Source organism: Apaloderma vittatum, unplaced genomic scaffold, assembly GCF_000703405.1.
Source record: "Apaloderma vittatum isolate BGI_N311 unplaced genomic scaffold, ASM70340v1 scaffold7688, whole genome shotgun sequence".
Classification (NCBI taxonomy): Eukaryota; Metazoa; Chordata; class Aves; order Trogoniformes; family Trogonidae; genus Apaloderma; species Apaloderma vittatum.
The window spans coordinates 9,557-32,366 of record NW_009731170.1 but is presented as its reverse complement, the minus strand read 5'-3'; the positions used below and the strand labels follow the sequence as shown (position 1 = coordinate 32,366).

Below are 22,810 nucleotides of genomic sequence, written 5' to 3'. Positions count from 1 at the left end.
GTTCCCTTCAGTGTGGAGCCATGGGACTCTGGGAGAACCACAGATGGTGGTGACAAATGGTGACCACAGAGAATATAACAACTTGGAGAGGGTGAGAAGAGCCAATCTGCAATTTCTACATTTGAATTTGTTTGGAACCTTGTGGGTGTCACAAGCTTGCAAACTACAATCCCAGCTACCTAGAACATGGGCTTACCAACTTCACAAACTTCCAAGAGGAGGTATCCCTGGAACCAAATCATGGGGTGCCTCCCTACCTGCCTTGCATTGGTAGGCAGTGATATCTATGCCTTAAAGGGGTGAGGGAGATGAACTATGAGTTGTCTCCATTCCAGGTGATCCATGGGATGACCCTGGTGACCAGGATGAGGACCAGGATGAGAAAGCTCCGGAAAAGTTTCAGAAGGGATTTTTGAGACCTCCACTGTTTCCTAGCAAATTGTCTGGCCCACACTCTGCATCCATTGCTGCTTGCCAGAAAGACAAGAGGGCTGCCTTGACTTGCCTACTCCTCTTTATCTCCAGTGCCACTGAATAGCAAAAGAGAGTGGAAGTCCATAGAGTAAGTTGATGCTCAGATATATTTTCACAGTTCATCAAGGACACAGCCTGAGAAATCCTTCATGGAATGTGCGGCATAGGCCCAGTCAGGGTGCTCCAGCTCATGCTTGCAGCTGTGGGGAGAGAGAGATGCTATCTGGGCAACACCACAGTCCTCACCTGTTGATTCAGCATCTCCTGCTTAGTATCTGTATGCAGTTTTCTTCACACCTTTCACTAACCTTTCTTCCTCAGAGAAACACCGAGTTCACTGATACCCCACTAACTTTGTCCTTGCCAGCATCATGAGGCAGATGCACCATCAGCCATCCTAGCCCATTTCAGCTTGTTTCTCCTTCCCTGTTGCCAGGCAGAGTTCCAGGCACGGGATCCATCAGTTCCTATGAGAAGGCAAAAACGATGCCAGCAGGGCTGAGCACGGTGAAAACCTCTGTCATTTGTGGTCCAGGTTCCTTTCACCCTTGCCACTCTCCAGCTGTTCATCCCTGTGCACATGGGATTCACCAGCTGTGTTTGACCAATTCAGGAGAGGCTATATGGATGTCCTGCTGAGAAGAAGCACCTGAGGGTGCTGTGGAGAGGATGTCAGTGGCCTGAATCTGGTGAGTCTCTGAGCAGAGCAGCAGATGTCACTCCTAGAGCATGAGTGAATGAAATACCACTGTAGAGCTGCTTTCAAGACCCTAGTGGTCTCACCAGCTGCATGCTAGTGCCACTCCTCACACCGCTCTGGAGGACAAGCTCACTTCTGCTAGAAATGGAAACCACCTTGGACAGGTTGATTCACAGGGCAGAGGAAGCAATGACACAGATAGAATCAGTCCCTCAGGACTCCTTGAATTTGCCAGACAAAGCATGCTCCTGAAGCAGAGCTGCTGGAAGCCCTTGCCCCAGAGGCAGCATCAGGCTGACACCCAGGGCTCCTCAGCTAGATTCCAGTTCCTGGGGAGAAATCATCTCTGGAGGAACTTGGGCTACTGACCGTCAGCAAGGAAGATGAAGGGAGAGGCTGCCCTGGCCCCAATCCTCAGCACTTCTCCCTCATGCCTGTCCCTTTGGGCCACGCTCAATTCTTTCTTCTTTCCCAGGCTAGGCCAGCACTTTGACTACCCCTGGGCTCTCCATGGGCATTTGTCTTCCCCTCCTATTCCTCTCACCAGCTCTCCTTGGCCTGGGAGGGAGGGCTGGAGGGAGTCATACCTGTCCCCTCCCCACTCCCTCCCTCCATGCATGCACATACAGACACGTGTGCACACACATGTGCATGCACACAGACATCACACCCACACTGACCCTGCATGTGCCTCTGATCTCCATCACAAAGATCACTGCACAAGCCTGGAGTACTTCTAACACTCAAATAGGTATGTGACCAGCCAGGTTGGGTGGGCAAAGGTGTAGGATGCTGAGCACTTCCTATCCCTGTAGAAGAGGGAGGGCACCTCCTGTAGAGGAAAGAGGGCTGAGGAAAACAGCCAGGAAAGGTGGCCCTGGCTTACTTTGTCTTCTGCCACTCCTGGTCCCAAGGTGAGGGCTGTCATAGGTAGATATAGAATTGGGCAGCTGAGACCCTCATCCCATTCTTTGTGTGAACATGTTTAGGAACATTGTTAACTCTGCTGCAGAGAGTAAAAAAACTAACTGCAGTGAGATTCACAGTTCCTTGCAGGAGAGCAGCTGGAAGCTGCAGGCACTGTTTTGCACTTCAGAGAATGATGGGTGAAGAGCTTCACTGCATGACCCATGGGAGCCCTCAGCACGCAGAATGCTTGAGCTGTTGTGGTCTTTCCTGGTCTTGCCTCTCACTGATGTTAAGTGCTGTGCTTACAGTACTGTATAGAGAAAATGAGCCCTCGCACAACTAGAGGGAAAAAAAATCAACCAGCCACGGCTCGGGGAGAGAGGGAAAATGCATGGGTCCTATGTTTGTCCTTCATACCTCACTCTGTCAGCTCTCAAGGACTTCGGAAGGGGAATTCTCAGCATTCCTCTGCCTTGCACACACTCAGACTCCCTTCATAGGTCTCAGCATAGGTCTGTCCATGCAACTCTCTTCTGCCCTCCACTCCTCTTCCCACATCTCTGTGGGGTTTATGTTTCACTGTGATTGCATGTGTCAGACAGCCAATCCTTTCTCATGTTTCACATCCTTCCCAACCCCAGTATGTCCCATTCTCACTCAGTGCTTCCTCTTCACACATCGCTGTGCAGCTACAGAAGGCAGGTCCCTGAAAGGACAGAGCTTTTCCCTCCATGTTCCCCTGCTGGTTCTTTGTGGCCATGCTGGCCCATATGGGTAAGTGAACTCAACTCAGCCCTGAAGTCCTACACTGATTCCACTGCTGCTGTCCCAGCTGCGTGCCCAGTTGCTGGCAGTGCTCCATTCCCCAAGTTGCTGAGAACAGGCAACAAATGCAGTGGACAGGAATTCCTGAATCTTCTGTAACAGCTCTCTGCTTTTCTTTTTGTGCACAGCCCCTAAATGGTTCCTTTCTTGGACACTAACTGCCCAGGAATGTTTCTTGCCTTTTGGAGAGAGATTGCAATCTTACCTGCTGAGCTGAAGAGCTGTCCTGTTCCCTCCACTGCTCCCTAACCTGTCCTATTCCTTCTCACCCTCTTCTCTACCAATCCACAGTGCCCAGTTCAAGTGTTTCCATTTTTACCTCCTCCTCAATGCTCCTTCTTTTCTCTTCCAGTATTGGCTCTGGAACAGTCCCCAGACATAGTGAGACGACAAGGCCAGTCTGTGCGTCTGAGCTGTTCCAAGAAGAAATCCTCCAGCACAGCCATGTACTGGTACAAGTTGCCTTTGGGGAAGGACTCCAGGCTGGTCCTAGTGGCTTCGGCATTAGAAGCTGGAAAAGCAAACATTGAGGAGGATTTCCGAAGCCGTTTCAAGAGCAGTGAGATACAAGACGATGGGATCACCCTCTCAATAGAGCATGCCTTTCTCAATGACTCTGGCATGTATTACTGTGCTGAGAGTGAAACACAGTGGCTAGGCTGCTGAGGCAGGTGAGCACAAAGCTCCCCCTTCACAAAACGGACCTGATTTCCTCCTCACCGGTCCTGCACAAGGCAAGACTCATTACATGTTCTGCTTCCTAGCCTTCCCTTCCTCCTTTTCTCAGACTCTGAGGGTTTTTTTCCTACTTTCTCTCCTTGCTGTACCACCCCTCCTTGCCTCCCTCTTCATTTAACTCTTTTACATCGTATTCACATGATCTTTGTGCATCCCTGCGCTGTGCACGCATTCAGGCTGCCACACAGCCCCATTGTGCTCCTGTGATAACACTTATCTCCCATGTATGTATACACACACATACTCACACATATCAGGAAGTCAGTGGAGCAGGGTACATGCACCTTGTGGCTCCATGTAGATGTCATTTTGGGCTGTTCCCAGCCAGCCAACTGACTTCTCATATTTCAGGCTCTCTCTCACTGCCCTGCCCACCGGCAGAGAGTTCAAACAGTGCCTCTTCCTCCCTCAGCCTTTCCTCTCCACACATCTCTGTGCCTGTGCTGCCACCACAGGCAGGTGGCTGGAAGGAGGTGGTCTTTCCCCATGATTCTCTGTGTGTTCCTTGTGGCCATCCTGGCTCCTGTGGGTAAGTGAGCTTCCTTTCTGTCTGAAGAGCAGCTGCTGCTGCTGGCTTAGCTGTGTGCTCAGCTGCCGAATCCACTAAGGCTTCCAGAGGAGGATGGGTAATGAATGAAGGGAGCTTTTCTTCAACCTCCTAACTCACAAAAATCTACAGATCTATGGATTTGTTTTTTCGCTCCTATTTTAATACTTCAGTTGAATGTACTGAAGTAATTGTTTTTCATAACAAATTTGCTACTGTATTTGAAGTTGGTTTATGCTAGTTTTTTTTCTCCTATGTGTATTTCTCAGAGAAGTGGGACGTCGTCCCATATGTCCTTATGTCACCCCATACCATGTCATACTTCAAGGATATGTTATCATGTCCCCTTCAATGTGCTTTGCTTCTCATATCCCTTCCCTTGTCTTTCCAGGCCAGGCTGTTCAGCAATCACCAGACACAGTTGTCCGAGTGGGAGACTCCGTGACTTTGAACTGTTCTCAAAAGGCAAATGCATTCTATACCATGTACTGGTACAAGTTGCCCATGGAGAAGGATGCCACTCTGCAGTTGGTTGTACACTCAGTGGAAGGTGGCATGGCAGTGATTGAGAAGGAATTCAGAAATCGCTTCCAGAGTGATGGGACTAAGGACAATCACTTGTCTGTGCAGATACATCATGCCCTACTTAATGACTCAGGCACATATTTTTGTGCTGAGCAAGACTCACAGTGACCTAAAAGCTGGAGCAGCATAGCACAAACCTTTCCAAGCAAGCAGGTATCTGCTCCTAGCACACACAGAGCCCTGTATTTGACACTACCTCATTTTCTCTTCTTGCCTTCCAGCTCTGTCTATTTAGGAGAAGTGGTGGCATTTTCTGTCTTCTACCTGGTGTCTAATTTCTATCTTATTCTTTCCCATGTCTGAATCACCTTTTGATCCTCCTTTATTCTTACACTCACTGTCTTGCCTCGTTTCTCTACTATCTATAGACTGCTCCTCTCTTCCTCCACTCTTTTTCTCTGTCCCCTTCCCCTTTCTTCTCTGCCCTCTTTCACATCTGTTCACCTCTTATTTCCTACATATTCTTCCATTTCTTCTCTCTTTCAGCCTGTTACAATTACTCCTGGGTATGCAGTATGTGGAGCAGTCCACACAGCCCTTTCCTTCTCCACTAGCTGGAAAGTCAAGGGCAACGCAGAGTTGAATCTGTCAAGGGATCCCAGAACTGAGCACTCCTGTGTGTGTCTATGAGCTTTGAGGGTCTCCTGGGATTGCTCACACTACAATTTCTGAGAGTACAGGTGGCTCTCTGGTAAACCAGGGCTCATCACAGTGTCATGCACAAGGGGTTCCAAGTTCCAGAATCCCAGCAGGACCATGCTACTGAGAACTTCTGTGTGCATGCTGTCCCCTAGTCCTGCCAGTTTCCAAAGACTGGGCACACTGTTGTGCATCAGGGTCCCCAAGTCATGTAGCTACTCGGTGACCTGGAAACTCAGATATATGGGATGTAGTCCAAAACTTGATGGTATCTGGAGATGGATGATGGTCCTGTAGCTGAAGAAGAAGCCTTCAAGAAGAATGGAGGAATGTTTGGTTGTGAGGTCTTTCTGGTACTCATATAGACTGTTGGTTCTCTGTTAAGCCCTGCCAAGAGACAAACATACGTTTTTCTTGTCCAGTGACTGGCAGAAGGGGTTAGAAATTTACTCTCTGTGGAAGAAAGGTGCCCTTTGTCTCTTTCTCCTATGCAGACCAATTCATGGTTCAAGTGTCACAGGTGAAACATCTTTTCTGAAACTAGTTCTGGGGTTCTTCAAAAACCTCTCTAAGATATTCCAGAGGATAATCTCTGTAAGAGATTCCAGAGGGGACCCATCACAAAGAATTAGATGAAGGACCCAGGATTTGTCCTGTATGAGTGTCCTCAAGCCTTGATTTATGTCCAATGCTCTGTCACACAGAAAACCTCAAGTCCCTTTCAGACATTGACACTGCACTCCAATCTACTTGGACGTCTCTGGAGCAGGCCAACCCAGCTTGGCTGCCCCCGCCCCAGCTATACTTTATATCTTGGTGTCAAGGGCTGGGGCTGGGCTGGCCGCTAAATGCTGATAGATGCTTTCTAACCCCTGTCCCTCCCAAAGCAGGAAGGGAAAGGGAATAAGTCAGAGAGGCTTATGGATTGGAAAAGAAAACTAAAACAATTTTAGTAAAACAATGATAGTACTAATAAGGAAATAATGAAAATAGTGATAAATATATACAAATATATACAAAACTGATACCTAAGTCAACTTGCCCCCTCCACATCCACAGCAATCATCATCGAAGCTGCAGAACAGGCAGGCACCAAAGAGTGTCTGTGGCTCAGCAGCGGAGGGGAACAGGATACAGGAGCTGGATTTGGGAACTCAGGACTGGGATTGAAAGCAGAACAGACGTAGTCTTCCTCAGATGCCAGTCATTAGTGCAGGAGCAAGAGCAAGAGCAAAAGATCCTTCAGTTTTATACTGTATAGGGAGTGGAATACTTTTGTTAGTCACTTGTCCTGTCTGTTACTCCCCAGAGTTGTAACCTTTCACTTCCTTGTGACCTCCAAGCATCCACAGTGTGGCACACAAGATCCAGAAGTGGCCTTGGTCACTGTAGGAATAAATATAAGCAAGAGCCTATAGTAAGTATAAGCAAGAGTCTATAATATGTATAAGCAAGAGCATACTAATCTCAGGCAGTAACTGTACACATCAGGTGTTTTCACTTCTAATACCACATACTGTCAAAAAACATACAAAACATGCTGTTGACTTCACAAAGTACAGTCTCTTAGAAGAAACTGAGCTGAAAATTAAACTCGCTGAACAGAATTGGTTCTGGACACTTGGTTGGCATGGGATGAGTCCCCGCTCTGTGCCCCTGGGGGCAAGAGGTGGAAACAAGGCCTGAGGTCTCTCAGCCATCCTGGCTGTTCAAAGCATTGCTGACCACAATCCTGCCACTGAATCTGCCTTTGCCCTAGGAAGATAAATGGATGTCACCCTTTGTCCAGAATGAAGCAGGGGCCACTCTATATCCCTGCCCAAGGCCAATGTTCAGCTAGCAGCACAAACACTGCCCACACAGGTGCAGCCTGTGACTGCTTTGTCATCATGTTATAGGGTGCAGACAGATTCCCCAGAGAAGGAAAGTTTATAATACACTTGAGCATTAATCCCATAATCCCCTGGAAAATAATCCCATAATTCTTTTGGGATTAATCCTATTATCCCAATGGAAATATTTCTGTAATGCCACTGAGGAGTAATACCATAACCTTCTTTAGGTTAGTCCCATAAACTCAGTGAAGACTAATCTGATAATCCAAAATGGGATTAACTCTGAAAACCCATTTGGGATTATTCTCAAACTATACATGGGCATTAAGAAGTTAATTGCAATGTGATTAAACACATAATTAGAATTCTGTTTATCTCATAACCCCAGTAGGAATTAATCCCATAATCCTTACCAAGAGAGAAATCAGAAATAATCTTTAGACAGAGACCATCCACATATTTCCCTGAGGAAGAATCACAGGGCTGCCAATGGGGTGGATCAGAGTGCAAAAAACTTTTTGTGCAATTTTGCATAGCAGATATAAGTAGCTAATTCTTCTGTCCTCAGCCATAATTACAACACAAAACAGTCTCTCAGGGAGAGCAGTCATCTGGGCTCCCAGCCCCAGAGGTTGGGAACCTGTTAGATGAAATCCAAGGCCACAAGTTTTTCATCTGGCTGCAGCTGCAACTGGGACCAGTGCTCTTCAATATCTTCATCAATGACACAGCAGGATCAAGTGCACTCTCAGCAAGTGTGCCAGCAACACTAAGATGTGTGGTGCTTGTCAACATGCTGGAAGGAAGGAATGCCATCCAGAGGGACTTGAATGGCCTTGAGAGGTAGGCCCATGCAAGCCCATGCAAATTCAACAAGGTCAAGTGCAAGGTCTTTCACCAGGGTCGGGGCAATCCTCATTATCAATACAGACTGGGAAATGATGTGCCAGAGAGTAGCCTGCAGAGAAAGACTTGAGGGTACTGGTGGTTGAAAGACTGGACATGAACCAACAATGCTCACTCGCATCCCAGAAGGCCAGTCACATCCTGGGCTGCATCAAAAAAAGCATGACCAGCAGATCAAGACAGGTGATTCTGCCCCTCTATTCTGCTCTGGTGAGACTTCATCTCGAGTACTGCGTCCAGCTCTGGATCTCTCAACATGAGGGCATAGACCCATTGGTGTGTGTCCAGAAGAGGGCCATGAAAATGATACAGAATTCGGAGCACGTCTCCTATGAAAGTCAGACTAAGAGAGTTGGGGCTGTTCAGCCTGGAGAAGAGAAGGCTTCAGGGAGACCTTATTACAACCTTTCAGTGTGTAAAGGGAACCTGTAAGAAAGATGGAAGCAATCTTTTTAGCAAGGCCTATTGCAACGGGTTCAAGCCGACTGACTGGAATGTGCTGCTCTGAGTGGAAATGTAACATTTCCACTTAGATCTCCTGTTAAATATTTCAAAATTTCTGCTTTTCATATAATTTTTTTGTGTAACTAGATTAATCATTTCAGCCAGGGTTTTTGAAGATGCATATCGCTAACATGTTTTCAAATTTCTGGGTGCCTATCTTGAGAAACAAGAGTTTTGTTTGCACTACTGGTAAGAAATCCCACTGTTAAAATAATTTAATGGAAGATAGGATTTGAACTGACAAAACACCACATAAATCAACTGCTTTGATAAAGCCAGATGAAGTCATCTGATGATGCCTCTTACACATTATGAAAATCATTTCTGGTATAACTTGTAGATAGCTCACTGTAGTAGCTACTACATTTGTTGAGAAGTGGCAAGGGGAGGGATGCTCCATGAGGAGCACAAGCCAGGACTTGAGGGTGACCCTGCTCAGATTGGGCTCTTGGGAACAGGGCACAATCATGCAGGGGCTGAGCATGGCAGACAGAGCTGAGGACTGGTAAGGGGTTCCATTGATCACACCAGGTCCAGGGTGTCCCCAGGAAGTCCAAGTGTAAGCAAAAAGAAGCAGAGCCAGGGCAGGGCTAAGTTTCCCACGGAGCAGGGCTGAGGGGCACATACAGCCTGGAGAAGACTCCATTGAGACATTATAGCTGCCTTCCAATACCTGAAGGAGGCCTACAGGAAAGCTGGGGAGAGACTGTTCACAAGGATGTGTAATGATAGGACAAGGGGCAATAGTTTTAAACCAGAGCAGGGTAGATTTAGATAAGATGTTAGGAAGAAGTTCTTTACAATGAGGGTGGTGAAACACTGGAACAGATTGCCCAGAGAGGTGATGGAGGTGCCATCCCTGGAGGCATTCAAGGCCAGGCTTGAAAGGACTCTTAGCAACCTGACCTAATTAAAGATGTCCCTGCTTACTGCAGGGGAGTTGCACTAGATGATCTTCAAAGGTCCCTCCCAACGCAATGCATTCTATGATTCTATGATTATCTGGTGGTGGAACTTTTAGTGTATCCAACAATTGCTTTATATAAAAGCTGACTAGGTCTTATTTGATTATGGGTCTATAGTGTGCCGAAAAAATCCGCTTTTTTTGGTAAAGTCAATTGGACCCACAGGGCTGCCCAAACAGTTGGCATAGGAATTAATAGTTGCATTAATAATTAACCTCCTCCTCCATATCTAAATGCAGCAGTTTTGTAAAAGATCCTCAGACTCCATTTAACCAAAATTGCTAGAGTTTTGTAGTGCCAGGATGACTTGCTTGATTTCACATCAGGGTCCTAGTCTCCTGTTCGACCATGCTACATTAATGTTACTTTGATTTCAGGTTCTGCTCTAAAAGAAGCTAAAGCATTCTTGGCTAGGGAAATCTGGATGCACGACAGAAACTTGTGTTCATTGTATTCTCACCCTGAACACAGAGAAGGCTCTGAAGAGGCTAATTGTAGTTGCATTCCAGGCTTACTCAAATCCTCCTAACACACTTTTGAAAGACTCAGCTTCACACAGAACTCCTTGCACACCCTGGTAATCAATATTCTTCTGATTCCAGGGGCTGCTCAACAACGAGTTTAACACACCATTCCTTTCTCCCAGGGAGCACTCATCTGTTTCTCAGAATGCTCTCAGGTCCGTATCAGGCTACAGGCATATAGCAGGGAAGCACTGGGAAAGCATAGTCTCTCACGTAGCAGAGACACACAGAGTTCCTAATTCTCTTCAGCCCCTGATCTTATATAGAGATCATCTTTACACATATACCAAATACATTTATTCTGTTGCTGCCTGAAATTATTACAGGTCATCCCAATGCCATGGAAAGTTTTAGAAAAGTAGTTTATGCTGGAATCATTAAGGAATATAAACACTATGGTGTTAACTTTGGGAGTGACTTCTGGGTAATTTTTTTTTTTTTTAGTATTCTCTTTAATAAATTATCGGTTCCTGAAAATTCTAATATTACAGTCATCTTGTAAGAAAACTGAAAAACAGCTTTATCAGCTCTGGGAACATAGCAGAGGAAGGATCCCTTTTTATTTCTCCACTCTTGAGCATTTTTAGTTTAGAGTGGCAAATGCAATTTTAATACCCTGTGAAAATGAACTTAACAGTAGCCTTCAATGTTCATCAGATTAATCATCTGGCTATTGACTGGTCACAACTGTGCAATTTCCAGATGGTAGCAGAAAATCACAGAGGTCTGTAGTGGTCATTGTCATCTTGAAGTTCTGCAGTCAGTTCACTATTCCAGCTCTGTGGTAAAATTTTCTTATATGCAGTACTTCTGTCAGCTTGAAGTGGCACTGCAGAAAAAGCAGTTATTCTAAGAAGTTTCTCATGAAATAGCTACACTCCTTGTTGCGTTCCATGTCCTCATATATAGTCTCCTTTGTTTCCAGGTGTAGAATGTGGCAGGGAAACTGTTGCTACAGAAATCATAGTCAAAAATACCGGTTTTAGATGCTCAGCAATGACATCTCAGGCACATGTGTAAACAGCTGTATATTTGTAATGAACAGAAGTTTGTCACTAATAGCCTGCCTGCAGTCTAGAGGTTGTATTGGCTACTCAGAAGATGAGATGATGGAAGGAGAGGATGCATAAAGTAACATCTCTCTGCAGATAATGATGATATACTATGTGATGTGGACATCCTGCAACTACTGGGATGGTTTCCCAGAATCATAGGACCACAGAATTGCTGAGGTTGGATGGAGCTTATGAAGCTCATTTTGTCCAACCACTCTGCTCACGCAGGGGCACCTAGAGCTGGTGACCCAGGTTTTGAATATCTTTTATCGTGAAGACTCCACAACCTCCCTAGGCAACCAATTACAGTGCTCAGTCACGCTCACAATATGAATGTTTCCTTGTGTTCAGAAGGAACATCCTGCATTTCACTTTGCACTCGTTGCCGCTGATCATGTCACTGTGCACCACTGAAAAGAATCTATCTTCACCCTCTTTGCACCCTCCCTCCAGGTACTTAATCAAAGCCTTTTTTTTCTAGGCTAAACAGTCCCAGCTGTCTCAGCCTTTCCTCCTCTGTTAGGTGCTCCAGTTCTTTAATCATCTTTGTGGCCCTTTACTGAATGCCCTCCAGTATGTCTGTGGCTCTCTCTTTTAGCAAAGATCTCAGAATTGGACACTGTTCCAAGTGTGGCCTTAACAGTGCTGAAAGGGGAAAAATCATCTCCCTCTACCTGTTGACAATACTAATGCAACTCACGATACCATTTTCCTTCTTTGCAACAAGGTCACATCATTGATCTGCTGTACACGTGGGGCGCCAGGGCCTTCTGTGGCAAAATGATTGCCAGCTAGATGTCTCCCAGTATATACTGATTTATGGGATTATTCCTCCTGAGGTACAGGACTTTGCACTTCCACTTGTTGGACTTCATGAGGTTACTATTGGCCCATTTATCCAGCCTGTTGGGGTCTCTCTGAATAGTCAGTTCAGTGCCCTCTGCAAAGTTGCTGAGAGTATACTCTGCCCCATCATCCAGATCATTAATGAAAATATTAAACTAAAGATGTTTCCTATCACAGCTGCTGTTTCTCAGGCTTCCTGTGAGAAAAGAACTGACTCAAAACAGAAATAACAAGACAGATAACCTTGTGTTAATCATCGACGAGGGGATAGAGTGCACCCTCAGCAAGTTCGCTGATGATACAAAACTGGGAGGGGTGGCTGACACACGGGAAGGCTGTGCTGCCATCCAACGAGATCTGGACAGGCTGGAGAGACAACTGGAGAGCTGGGCAAAGGGGAGCCTCATGAAGTTCAGTAAGGACAAGTGTAGAGTCCTGCATCTGGGGAGGAATAACACCAGACACCAGCACAGATTAGGGGATGTCCTGCTGGAAAGCAGCCCCATGGAGAAAGACCCTGAAGTCCTAGTGGACAGTAAGTTGTCCATGTGTATTGGGTCAGGCTGAGGTAGAGTTAATCTTCCCACAGCAGCTCTCTCAGTGCTGTGTGTTTGTAGTGGTAGCTAGAAGGGTGTTGATAGCACCGCAGTGTTTTGGCTACTGAACAGTGCTCACACAGCACTGAGACTGTGGTTTTCTAACATTCCCCCAACAGTAGACTGAGGGTAGGCAACATCTTGGGAGGGGACACAGCCAGACCAGCTGACCCAGACTGACCAAAGAGGTATTCCATAACATATGATATCAGCTCAGATATAAAAGGGAGAAGGGAGAGGAAAGTGGTGTGGGGGGGCATTCACTATTTGTGTTTGTCCTCCAGAGCAACCGCTATGCTTACTGGAGCCCTGCTTCCTGGGAAAGCGGCCGGACATCGCCCGCTGATGGGAAGTACAGAATAATCTTTGGCTTCGCTTCCATGTGCAGTCTTTGCTTTTGCTGTATTAAACTGCTTTTATCTTAACCCATGGGTCTCTTGTTATATCTTCCTTCTCCCCTGTCCATCTCAAAAAAGGGGAGTGATAGAGCGGCTTTGGTGAGCTCCTGGCCTCCAGTGAGGACCAAACCACCACACCATGGGACAGCAATATGCCCTTGTGGCCAAGAGGGCCAATGGGATCCTGGGGTACCTTGAGAAAAGTGTGTCCAGCAGGTCTAGAGAAGTTCTCTTTCCCCTCTACTCTGCCCTAGTGAGACCACACCTGGAATCCTGTGTCCAGCTTTGAGCTCCCCAATTCAAGAGAGACAAGGACCTACTGGATAGAGTCCAACGGAGAGCTATGAGGGTGATTAAGGGACTTGAACATCTCTCCTGTGAAGAGAGACTGAGAGAACTGGGGCTGTTTAGCCTTGAAAGGAGACGGCTGAGAGGGGACCTTATTAATGTGTACAAATATCTGAGGAGTGGGGGTCAAGGGGAAGGAGACAATCTCTTCTCAGTGGTGCCCAGTAATAGAAGAAGGAATAATGGGTTTAAGTTAGAATATAGAATATATTTTCCTCAACATGAGGAAAAATTTCTTTACTGTGAGGGTGACAGAGCCCTCGCACAGGCTGCCCAGAGAGGTTGTGGAGTCTCCTTCTCTGGAGACCTTCAAAACTCTCCTGGATGCATTCCTGTGTAGCTGCCCTAGGGGATCCTGCTCTGGCAGGGGATTGGACTAGATGATCTTTTGAGGTCCCTTCCAACCCCTAACATTCTATGATTCTATGATCCAATAAAGTTCTGTGCTGGGAGGAGAAGATGAGCATTGGGGGCTGGTTAGTTCAGTCAGTTGAGCGTGGCGCTAACAACGCTATGGCCGCGGGTTCGATTCCCGTTCAGTCCCCATGTGTTGCCTGATCTAGTCGAGAGGTGGTGTCCCTGGTGGCAGGGAGGCTGGTTTAAAATGATCTCTAAGGTCTCTTCCAGCTTAGGCCATTCTATGAAATGAAATGAAATTTTGTAAATAATATTGTTCTTTAGTGGAACAACTAGGCTGCAAATCAATGGCATCTAGCATGAAACTTGAGTAGAAACAGACTGGAAGAGAAGGCAAACAAAGGGAAGGAAATAAAGGAAATATACACATATGGGATGCTATAGCATCACTATCTGTATGGGGATGTTTATTGGATCCAGGGGGATGGCAGCTCTCATAGTGCTGCATTTTGTGTTTGTACCTAGGAGAATGTTGATGACACACCAGTGTTTCACCTACTGCTGAGCAGTGCTTGCAAAGCATCAAGGCTCTCTCTCAAAACTCATCTCCCCCCACCCCTGCTCCAAAGGCCAGTAGGCTGGATGTGAGCAAGACTTTGAGAGGGAACATAGCCAGAACAACTGACCCAATCTGATCAAAGGGATATTCCATACCATATGACGTCATGCTCAGCAATAAAAAACTAAGAGATAGGAGAAGGAGAGGGGGAATTCATTATTAAGGTGCTTGTCTTCTGGAACAATGACTACCGCTATACGTACTGAGGTCCTACTTCCCAACAAGTGGCTGAATATTACCTGTGGATGGGAAGTAGCAAATAAATAATTTTGTTTTCCTTTGCATCTGCACATATTAGGGGGCCGGCTAGGTCAGTGGGTTGAGCACGATGCTGACAACAATGACAACACTGAGGTCATGGGTTCGATTCCTGCTCGGTCCCCATGTGTTGCCTGGTCTAGTCGAGAGGTGGCTTCCCTACTCATGACAGGGAGGTTGGATTAGATGATTTCTAAGGTCCCTTCCAACCTAGGCCATTCTATGATTCTATGATAGCCTTGCTTTTTCTTCATTAAACTGCCTTTATCTCAACCCATGAGATCTTTTTTATCTTATTGTCTCCCTGCAAGGACGTCTGAAGATTCACACAGCTTGCCCCATGAAAAACCCTGTGAGATACACGGCAATAAAAATCAAGGAACTTCTGTTCCTCTCATTTGAATTCACAACTTACAAGGCCTTTCCTTTTGATAGGTTACAGATGAACAAAGTGGGACAAGACTGGTCTCTGCTGGTTTGTCATGGAAATTGCCTTATGAACATGCCTTGAGGAGATGTTAGCACCACATGGAAATATTCCTTCAAAATTAATACAGAGGCAATTTTCTTATCTTTAAATTAAATACACTATATGGAAGGAAGTCTGATAGTGACAGTAAGGACACTACTGTGTTACAGTCTAAACAAAGACAAATATCTGCAGTCATTCCCATAATTAGTGACTTAAGCACACAGTTTTGTAATAGAAGAGAGGATACTGTAGGGGCACTTGAGATCACCTATCCAATATCTTGCCTTCTGTAGTCCTATGCCTTGGTCCTAAATGTTTCATCTTAAGGTTATGTTTCTCATTCTCTTCCCTGGGGCACTAACTGTTCCCAGTTGAACAGACTGTGTCAGATATTATGGGTTCTCCTGTGATATCTGAAAACAAGAAAAAACAATTTTTGATTTTCCTAGTAGAATTACCATGTTTTGACAGATTGTGTCCTGTACTTACAGCCTAATTTTTATATCAAGACAGACTAAAGTGAAACCATTAAAGAGCAATATGAACATGTTTACTGCAGGTACTTGGTCATGTTGCTGTGTGTTGACCTTCTATATGAGGATAGGCTAGGATGGGCTGCGTATGCCCTAAACCTGGGCTGGCTTGCTCGTATGCTTGTCTTTATATTGTCTCAGTGTGTGCTGGTACATACAGTCTCACTGGCACAGATCTTTCCCTCTTTGGAGTTACATCATACTTGGACAAATCTGTTGAGGGGGGGAACGCAGTTTTATGTCTCCATTTACTTACGTGTAAGAGAAGGAGACAAGAGTATTCTCTTACTTGCAATTGCCAGTCCCTACTCCCTTCAGACAGGCTCCAAAATGAAGGCACACTCTTACTCCTAGATGAAGCCTTTTCATAGTCAGTGTCACAGGCACCTGGGAGTAGCTTGTACTTCTGCTTCCTGTAACAGGGCAGTCAGAGGAATACAAACTTAAGAGGTCAGCACCCTACTTCCCTCACTTTCAGAGTAACTATGAGAAGTGCAGAACATACCAAAGAGAATCTTCACGAGAAGGCCAAGCTAGAAACAGAAACAGCAGTCTATATTAAGCAAGTGTCTCTCAATTCAAACCAGTTATTGTGGGCTTGAGGTCTGTGTATCATCCTGGGACCAAAGTAAAAAAGACTGGACAGGAAAGCAGCATTAGCACTGTTATGAAGTTACCAAGTGAAAAATATTTGCATTTAAAACCAGCTAACAAAAGAAAAAAAATACTTTCTTGTTTATAGGAAAAGAATGTTGGGATTAGAAATTCAGGGATAATGGATATACTAAGAGGTAATCACTTAGAGGACTACCACACAGGAACAGCAATGGCAGAGGAAGGATGTGGCCTGTGGTTCCCACTGCAATCGTTTGTGCTGACAAAAATGAGAGGGCAGAGCCATGGTTGGGATTGTTTTTGTACGAGGTTGTATTGCTGTGGGGACAGGTGATCCACAATGACACATTATCCAGGAGGCCTTTACAAAAACCCTTATGTGCGTAAGACTTATGGGAATGTGTTTTAAGACAGCTATAGAGTATTCTACAGCACAATGGGCGTGCTCTGTCTTGTTTTTTCTTGCCAGACTTAGCGTGCTAGAACTTACTTCCATCACCTGAGAACCAAGCCTTTGCTTTCTGGAAAACAAGCCAGGAAAACCTGAGACACTGAAATAGTTTTCAACAAACCAGATTGGCTGCAGATGCATCTAAAATCTATATGAGTATGTGAAGCAGAGAAACGGTATTTTTTCTGATGCAATAATACTTGTTATAAACCACTAAATTGTTCTTTATTAATGTAATAAAAGTGTTAGGAAAAGAATTCTGATGTGTAGCAGATATCTCTCAAGGCATTATGCAAAATATGCTGGCGTTTTCTCTCTTAAATAGAATTCCATTGTCCACTGATTGACTCACGCCTGTGAGCACTAAGGTTTTCTCCAATTGTTCTTCACACTGTCTCACTGTATTTCTTCCTAATGGATTTGTCTGAGACCAGTCAACTGATTTTTCTGGACTCTCCTTGTGTGGATTACTTTTAACATATCAGAAAACTGAATGGGATCCTGAAAGACTATTCAAGATGGCTGGCCTGCCATTGTAAGGTAAAAAAATGGATTTATTCTAGTTCATTGTAACAAAGGTAAACAACCTATATGAAAAGGCACACAACAATGACAACCACAAAGCAATTATTATTTGATTATTAATTCCACAAGTTACAGAAAGGAGGGCTTCACAATTCTTAGAGTACAAGACTGACAGTAAGGCAGTTCTAGTTGTAGAGGAATTATATTTCTAAATAGTGACAGCCTCTACCACTTTGGGTATGTCCGCATGGTTTCTACATCTGCAAAATAGGAACAGGTAATATCAGTGAGGTAACATGGAGATTAGAGAAAGGCTGTAAAACAACCTCAGGTGAAATGTAGACAATAAGAATTAGTATCAAAATCTCTGGGAAATGCTTTTATAAATGCTACGCGTTATGAATGAGATTTCAAGCTGTTTTTCCACCACAGCTCTTCAGATAGAGATTTAGGGATTGTTGAGATTCCAACACTGTGTAAGTTTCTGCTTACACAACTGCAGTGCATCCCTTTTCTTAGCTTATGATACAACACTTTGTCACTGTGATCACCAATACCATGACTTTCGGCGATGGCACAAAGCTTACAGTAATAGGTAAGAAATTTTTGTTTTCTCTTTTAAATCACTTGAAGTCTCAGATCTTCTCTTTAGAGAGCTTCACTTCAACCTTATTCTCCCTTTCATTCTTAAATTGGTGTTCTTCTGATGTGCTAGTAACCCAGTCTACTTTGGAGAATAAACTAAGTTTAGTACTCTAGGTAGGTACACCAATGTCACTTTGGAGAAGAAAGAATTAGGATGAGGAATGGTTTAAAAAATACGTGCATAAGTATATTGTCTTAATAAACTAACATCTACAAAAATCATTATTCCCCAAAAGTATAGCTGTTCTCCGTAATGGTAGTTCTCCTAGGGCTACAGGTGATTGAGGACAAGACAGTAAATGCGTATCTGTCTGGAAAGAGCTGAGTTACAGCTACACTTTGCAGAGGTCCAGAAAATGAAACTAAGTCTCTACAAACTTTAACTACTCTGGATCTTTTTAGAGTAAAATAAAGCATGTTTTATCTCAGATAACTGGGAAAGACAAAGTATACTAGCATTTTTGGTTTACAAAACAGAAGCCCCAAGTAAATATTCAACTTTATCATAAGCAGTACTAACAGCTCTCTGCAGCTGTTTAATTCCTTGTTGTCACAGAAAATAACACAGCACAGCAAGTTTCCTTCCACAAAACAAGCTTGTCTACATGATGATGAAAAGATCATCTGGGAGTATTTCAGAATAGATGCTAAAAGGTCACTGAGAATCACAGAAAAGTAATATGTGGTTCATTTCACATAGAAGTAGCTCTCAAAGAGTGTTTATTTCTGGGCCCCACTTTTCGATTTGGACTGTCACCAAATCCAGAGGAAAACAAGGCTGCTTCTAAGACGCTGATCTTTTTTTTCACATTGTATTGCTTCTGGAATCAGAAGAATTGATACTTCAGGCTTTTGTACCACAAAATTTAATCTGCGTAGATTAAAATTCAGTAATAAATACATTTTTTGAAATCCAATGTGAAACTGAGGTACCTGAAGTGACGACAATCAATACACCGATCCATCATTGACCGTATTATGCAGCTAACTTTGATAATAATAGCTAAGAGAATAGAGACAATAAAAATAGAGCCTTCCTGAAGCAAAAGGACTCTGGAAGAGCTGTTTCTGAGATTGATCTCACTTCTTTAGACACAAAAATCTGGTAGTCTTCCCTTACAGAACATAAATTAATGTACGTTGTGTTTCTTTGTTTGCTGGTACCACATGAGGGGAGGGTTAGTCCATAGGTTTGGCTCAGAGGACTGAGAGTAGAGGTTTTCCTGCAGCTGCAAAACAGTGTGAATAACGAAAGACTGTACTTTGGCAGCGGGACAAAAGTCACAGTCCTAGGTAAGACAAAAGTCAGATCTTTGTGATATATGTGATACTCATTCAGGGGACAAGAGCATTCTTAATTAATAACAGAATAATGATAATTTTTCATATACCCATGGACAAGCTTCATGTTTTATAGGTTACTTATTAAAATATGATGTGCTAATATGGAAGTGTAGAATTTACAGTTAAGAATTTTGAGATCCTTGTGTCTGTTGCCTTTTTCTTCCCTTACTGTGAACTTCATGAAGAGAGAAAGGAGGAAGCAATTTTGTTGTCCAGTAAAACATTACTGAGGTTAGGAATGAAAGATTGTTTTCTGCAAGTTTTTGCAGTTATCTATGTAACAATTAAAACTGACTTTTCCAGGTAGACTCTGGATTCTTGTGTTTGCTGAATTGGTCAGGGCAAGAGTGGTCTTGCTGCTACTTTGCTCCTCTCTCCATTGATGGTGGGCAGGCTGCTGAAAGTTGTTTTGAGACACTGGCTTCCTCTAACAGTCCTTTTCATGACTTCTAACTCTCAAAAATATTGTATTCTTTTTTTTCTCAGCGCACTTTTCTCCTTTATTTTTTTTTTCCCCATTTGCTTTCTCCACCTTCTCCCCTCCCAGGAAGCGATTTAACATTACCTATATCAAGGCTTTTTGAACTCACAGTACAAAATAACCTTTTCCATCTGCTATTGCCCCATCTGAGAGCAAACTGCAGAAATACACACTGATGCCTGCTCCTTTAAACAGTACCAGTTTAAGCAATTAAGTGGCTGACAAGAAGAACATAATAACACTGCAGATTGTAGTCTGATTTTGTGCAGTTGTGCTTTTTAGCTGCACTACTTACCTTTGGATTTGACACTGTGCTGAGAGTGACAGGTAAGAAGCTGTGATAAATCCAAGTACTCAGTGTGGAGGACACTTGAAAATATCCCTTGCATTAATGACATGTAGCATGTACACAGGTGATTTTAAACAAGAGTAGGAGGGAAAGATAACAAATCATGAGACTGACCTTGCCATGATGGGAATTGAAGGACAGTAGTACTTCTCTTGGATGAAGAATTTGTGACAGGGAATGCATGGGTTTATGCATGAAAGTGATTAAGCATTGCGCCAGTGTCTGCCGTGAACACTGTGGAAGATTAGAATGAAATGGACTGTTGATAACACTTTTTTATGATTGTCTCTGCTCTTGCTTGTACTAGTTTCCTAATTCCATTTTAGGCATGGTTGTTCTCTGGCTTTGTATTTGTCTGTCGAGTAATTTTATAATTTTTTCTTTCTGCCTTTTTCACCTGCCTTTCTCTTTGCTTTTAAATCTCTCACAGCTTTATTTTGTGTCTTCCCGATCTGTTTCCATGTCTTCACTCATTAGCCATTTAGGCTATGATGAAGAAAAATCATAAAGTCATGGACTAGAAGGTAGCAGTAAAAGTCTCTTCATATCCATTGGAAGGAAAACAGCGCAGTGCCAAACCTTCTAGGGAGTTATTTGCATTATTATTTAGCTACTGCTTCTGAAGTCTGTACAAGCTCACAAGTTTCATGGAAGCATCCCAGAGATTTTTGTAGAGAAAGTACTGACATTTGAAAACAAATAAGAGGTCTTAGGGGTCAAGAACTATCCAAGATACACGTTTCTGCTAATTCTGCTAATTCTCTCCACTCTAGAAAGGAGAGAATGATCAGGAGGTATATCCTCAATTTATAGTGCCTTCACACCAAAAAAAAGTAAAGCTTTCTCTTTGGTTCCATAGTGTTCTCTCCATTTTTTTTCCATTTGCACTCTGCAGACTTGGTAGACTTACCATGCTGGATGAGTAAAAAAAGATATTCTAATATATACGGAAAAATACAAAAGGTTGCTTTTCTGGCTTGCTGGCTAGCTTCTGAGTAACATCTCATTGTTGCCTTGTACATTCTTTTGACTGTAGAAGTCTGTTGTCTTTAGTCTTACATGCAGATAATTAAACATTAGGACAGGGAACAACTGGTTTGTAAGTGTGTAGAATTTTGCATCATTTTAGGAAGATATATAGTCTAGGATGAGGGCTTCTTATACCTAGGAAAACCTAAATAATATATAACATAAAGAGATATTTTGCAGACTTAAGAAAGAATGGCAAGGTAAAGACCTAAAGTAAAACTTGTCCCAGGCAGATTCAGGTGTTCTTAACTTCAGACAGCGAGAAATATTAGCTCCTTCCTTTCCCACCTCTTAGGTGGGGGGAGGTGTCCAAGTAGGATATCACATAACAGTATGAATTGAAAAACTGCAATAACTGTTGTGTCTTTCTGCATTTCCAGGAATGTAATACAGTCAGTTGAAGATGCCTTATAACACAAACTCTTATTATTAGTACAATATTACAAATACAGGACTTACAGCACTATTGGGTACTTTTCCACCTGTTCGCTCAGCTTCTTTTCAGCTTTCTATTCTTCTGAAAGATACAATAGTAGAAATTCAAACACTTGTGCATATCTGTATGCCAGACCTTTTATGTTTCTGTGTAATGAGTAGAGACAAATGCTTTTAGTTTCCTGGTGTCTACTTATCTGCTAGATACTGTCTAATAGCCCGTTGTTAAAAAGGCCAAATATATCAGGAATCATATGGCACATATACAACATAATTTTAAGGGGTTTCTGATTAAAGACTGAAATGGAGGCTCTGGGCTATATTGCTTTCTGTTTCAGGGAAGAATGATAAAATCATACCTCCAGCTGTGGCCATCTTTTCCCCATCAAAACAAGAGATCCAACAGAAGAGCAAGGCCACACTGGTGTGCCTGGCATCTGGTTTCTACCCTGACCACCTGAATCTGGTTTGGAAGGTGAATGGTGTTCAGAGGACAGAAGGAGTGGGGACAGATGAGTTTTCCACACACAATGGCAGTACCTATTCTTTGACCAGTCGACTGAGGATCTCAGCCCAGGAATGGTTCAACCCTCTGAATCGTTTTGAGTGTGTTGCCAATTTTTTTAAGAATGCAACACTGGAATCAATACACAAGTTTGTCCGTGGTAATGCTGGTGAGTAAAAAAATGTGTACCATCATGTTGTACAAACTAGAAATGACAAATCAAAAGCTGTGTGTTATGATGTCAAATATGCCTATGTTCAACTTCTATACAGGATATTGTTATTTCACAAATATATATGTATATATGTAGGTATTTTGTCCCGGTTTCGGCTGGGATAGAGTTAATTTTCTTCCTAGCACCTGACACAGTGTTGTGTTTGGATTTAGTATGAGAATATGTTGATAACACACCGATGTTTTAGCCGTTGTTTAATAGTGCTTAAGTTAAGGATTTTTTTCAGTTTCCTGTGCTCTGCTAGTGAGGAAGTGCACAAGAAGCTGGGAAGGAGCATAGCCAGGACAGCTGACCTTTACTAGCCAAAGGAATATTTCATACCATAGAACATCATGTTCAGTATATAAACTAGGGGAAGTTGGATGGGAGGGGTTGATTGGTCAATGGGTGGTAAGCAATTGCGTTATGCATCACTTGTCTCTTCTTGGGCTTGATTTCTCTCTCTTTTTCTTATAGTCATTCTCATTACTATTATTATTATATTTTATTATTGCTCTTATTATATTTTCTTTTAGTTATTAGAATGTTCTTATCTTAGCCTACAAGTTTTACTATTTTTTCAG

At 43.5% G+C, this 22,810-nt stretch overlaps 1 protein-coding gene across 1 annotated transcript; it reads left to right on the top strand.

Annotated features, from left to right (window-relative positions):
• Window positions 1-2,814: 2,814 nt before the first annotated feature.
• Window positions 2,815-22,181, top strand: LOC104269892 (the record flags this gene model as incomplete). The annotated part of the gene is made up of 5 exons (XM_009875092.1): window positions 2,815-2,857; window positions 4,585-4,882; window positions 16,985-16,996; window positions 17,782-17,819; window positions 21,846-22,181. Coding segments are annotated over exons 1-5 (727 nt in total), but the record flags the coding sequence as incomplete, so codon positions are not given.
• Between the last annotated feature and the right edge of the window lie 629 nt (window positions 22,182-22,810).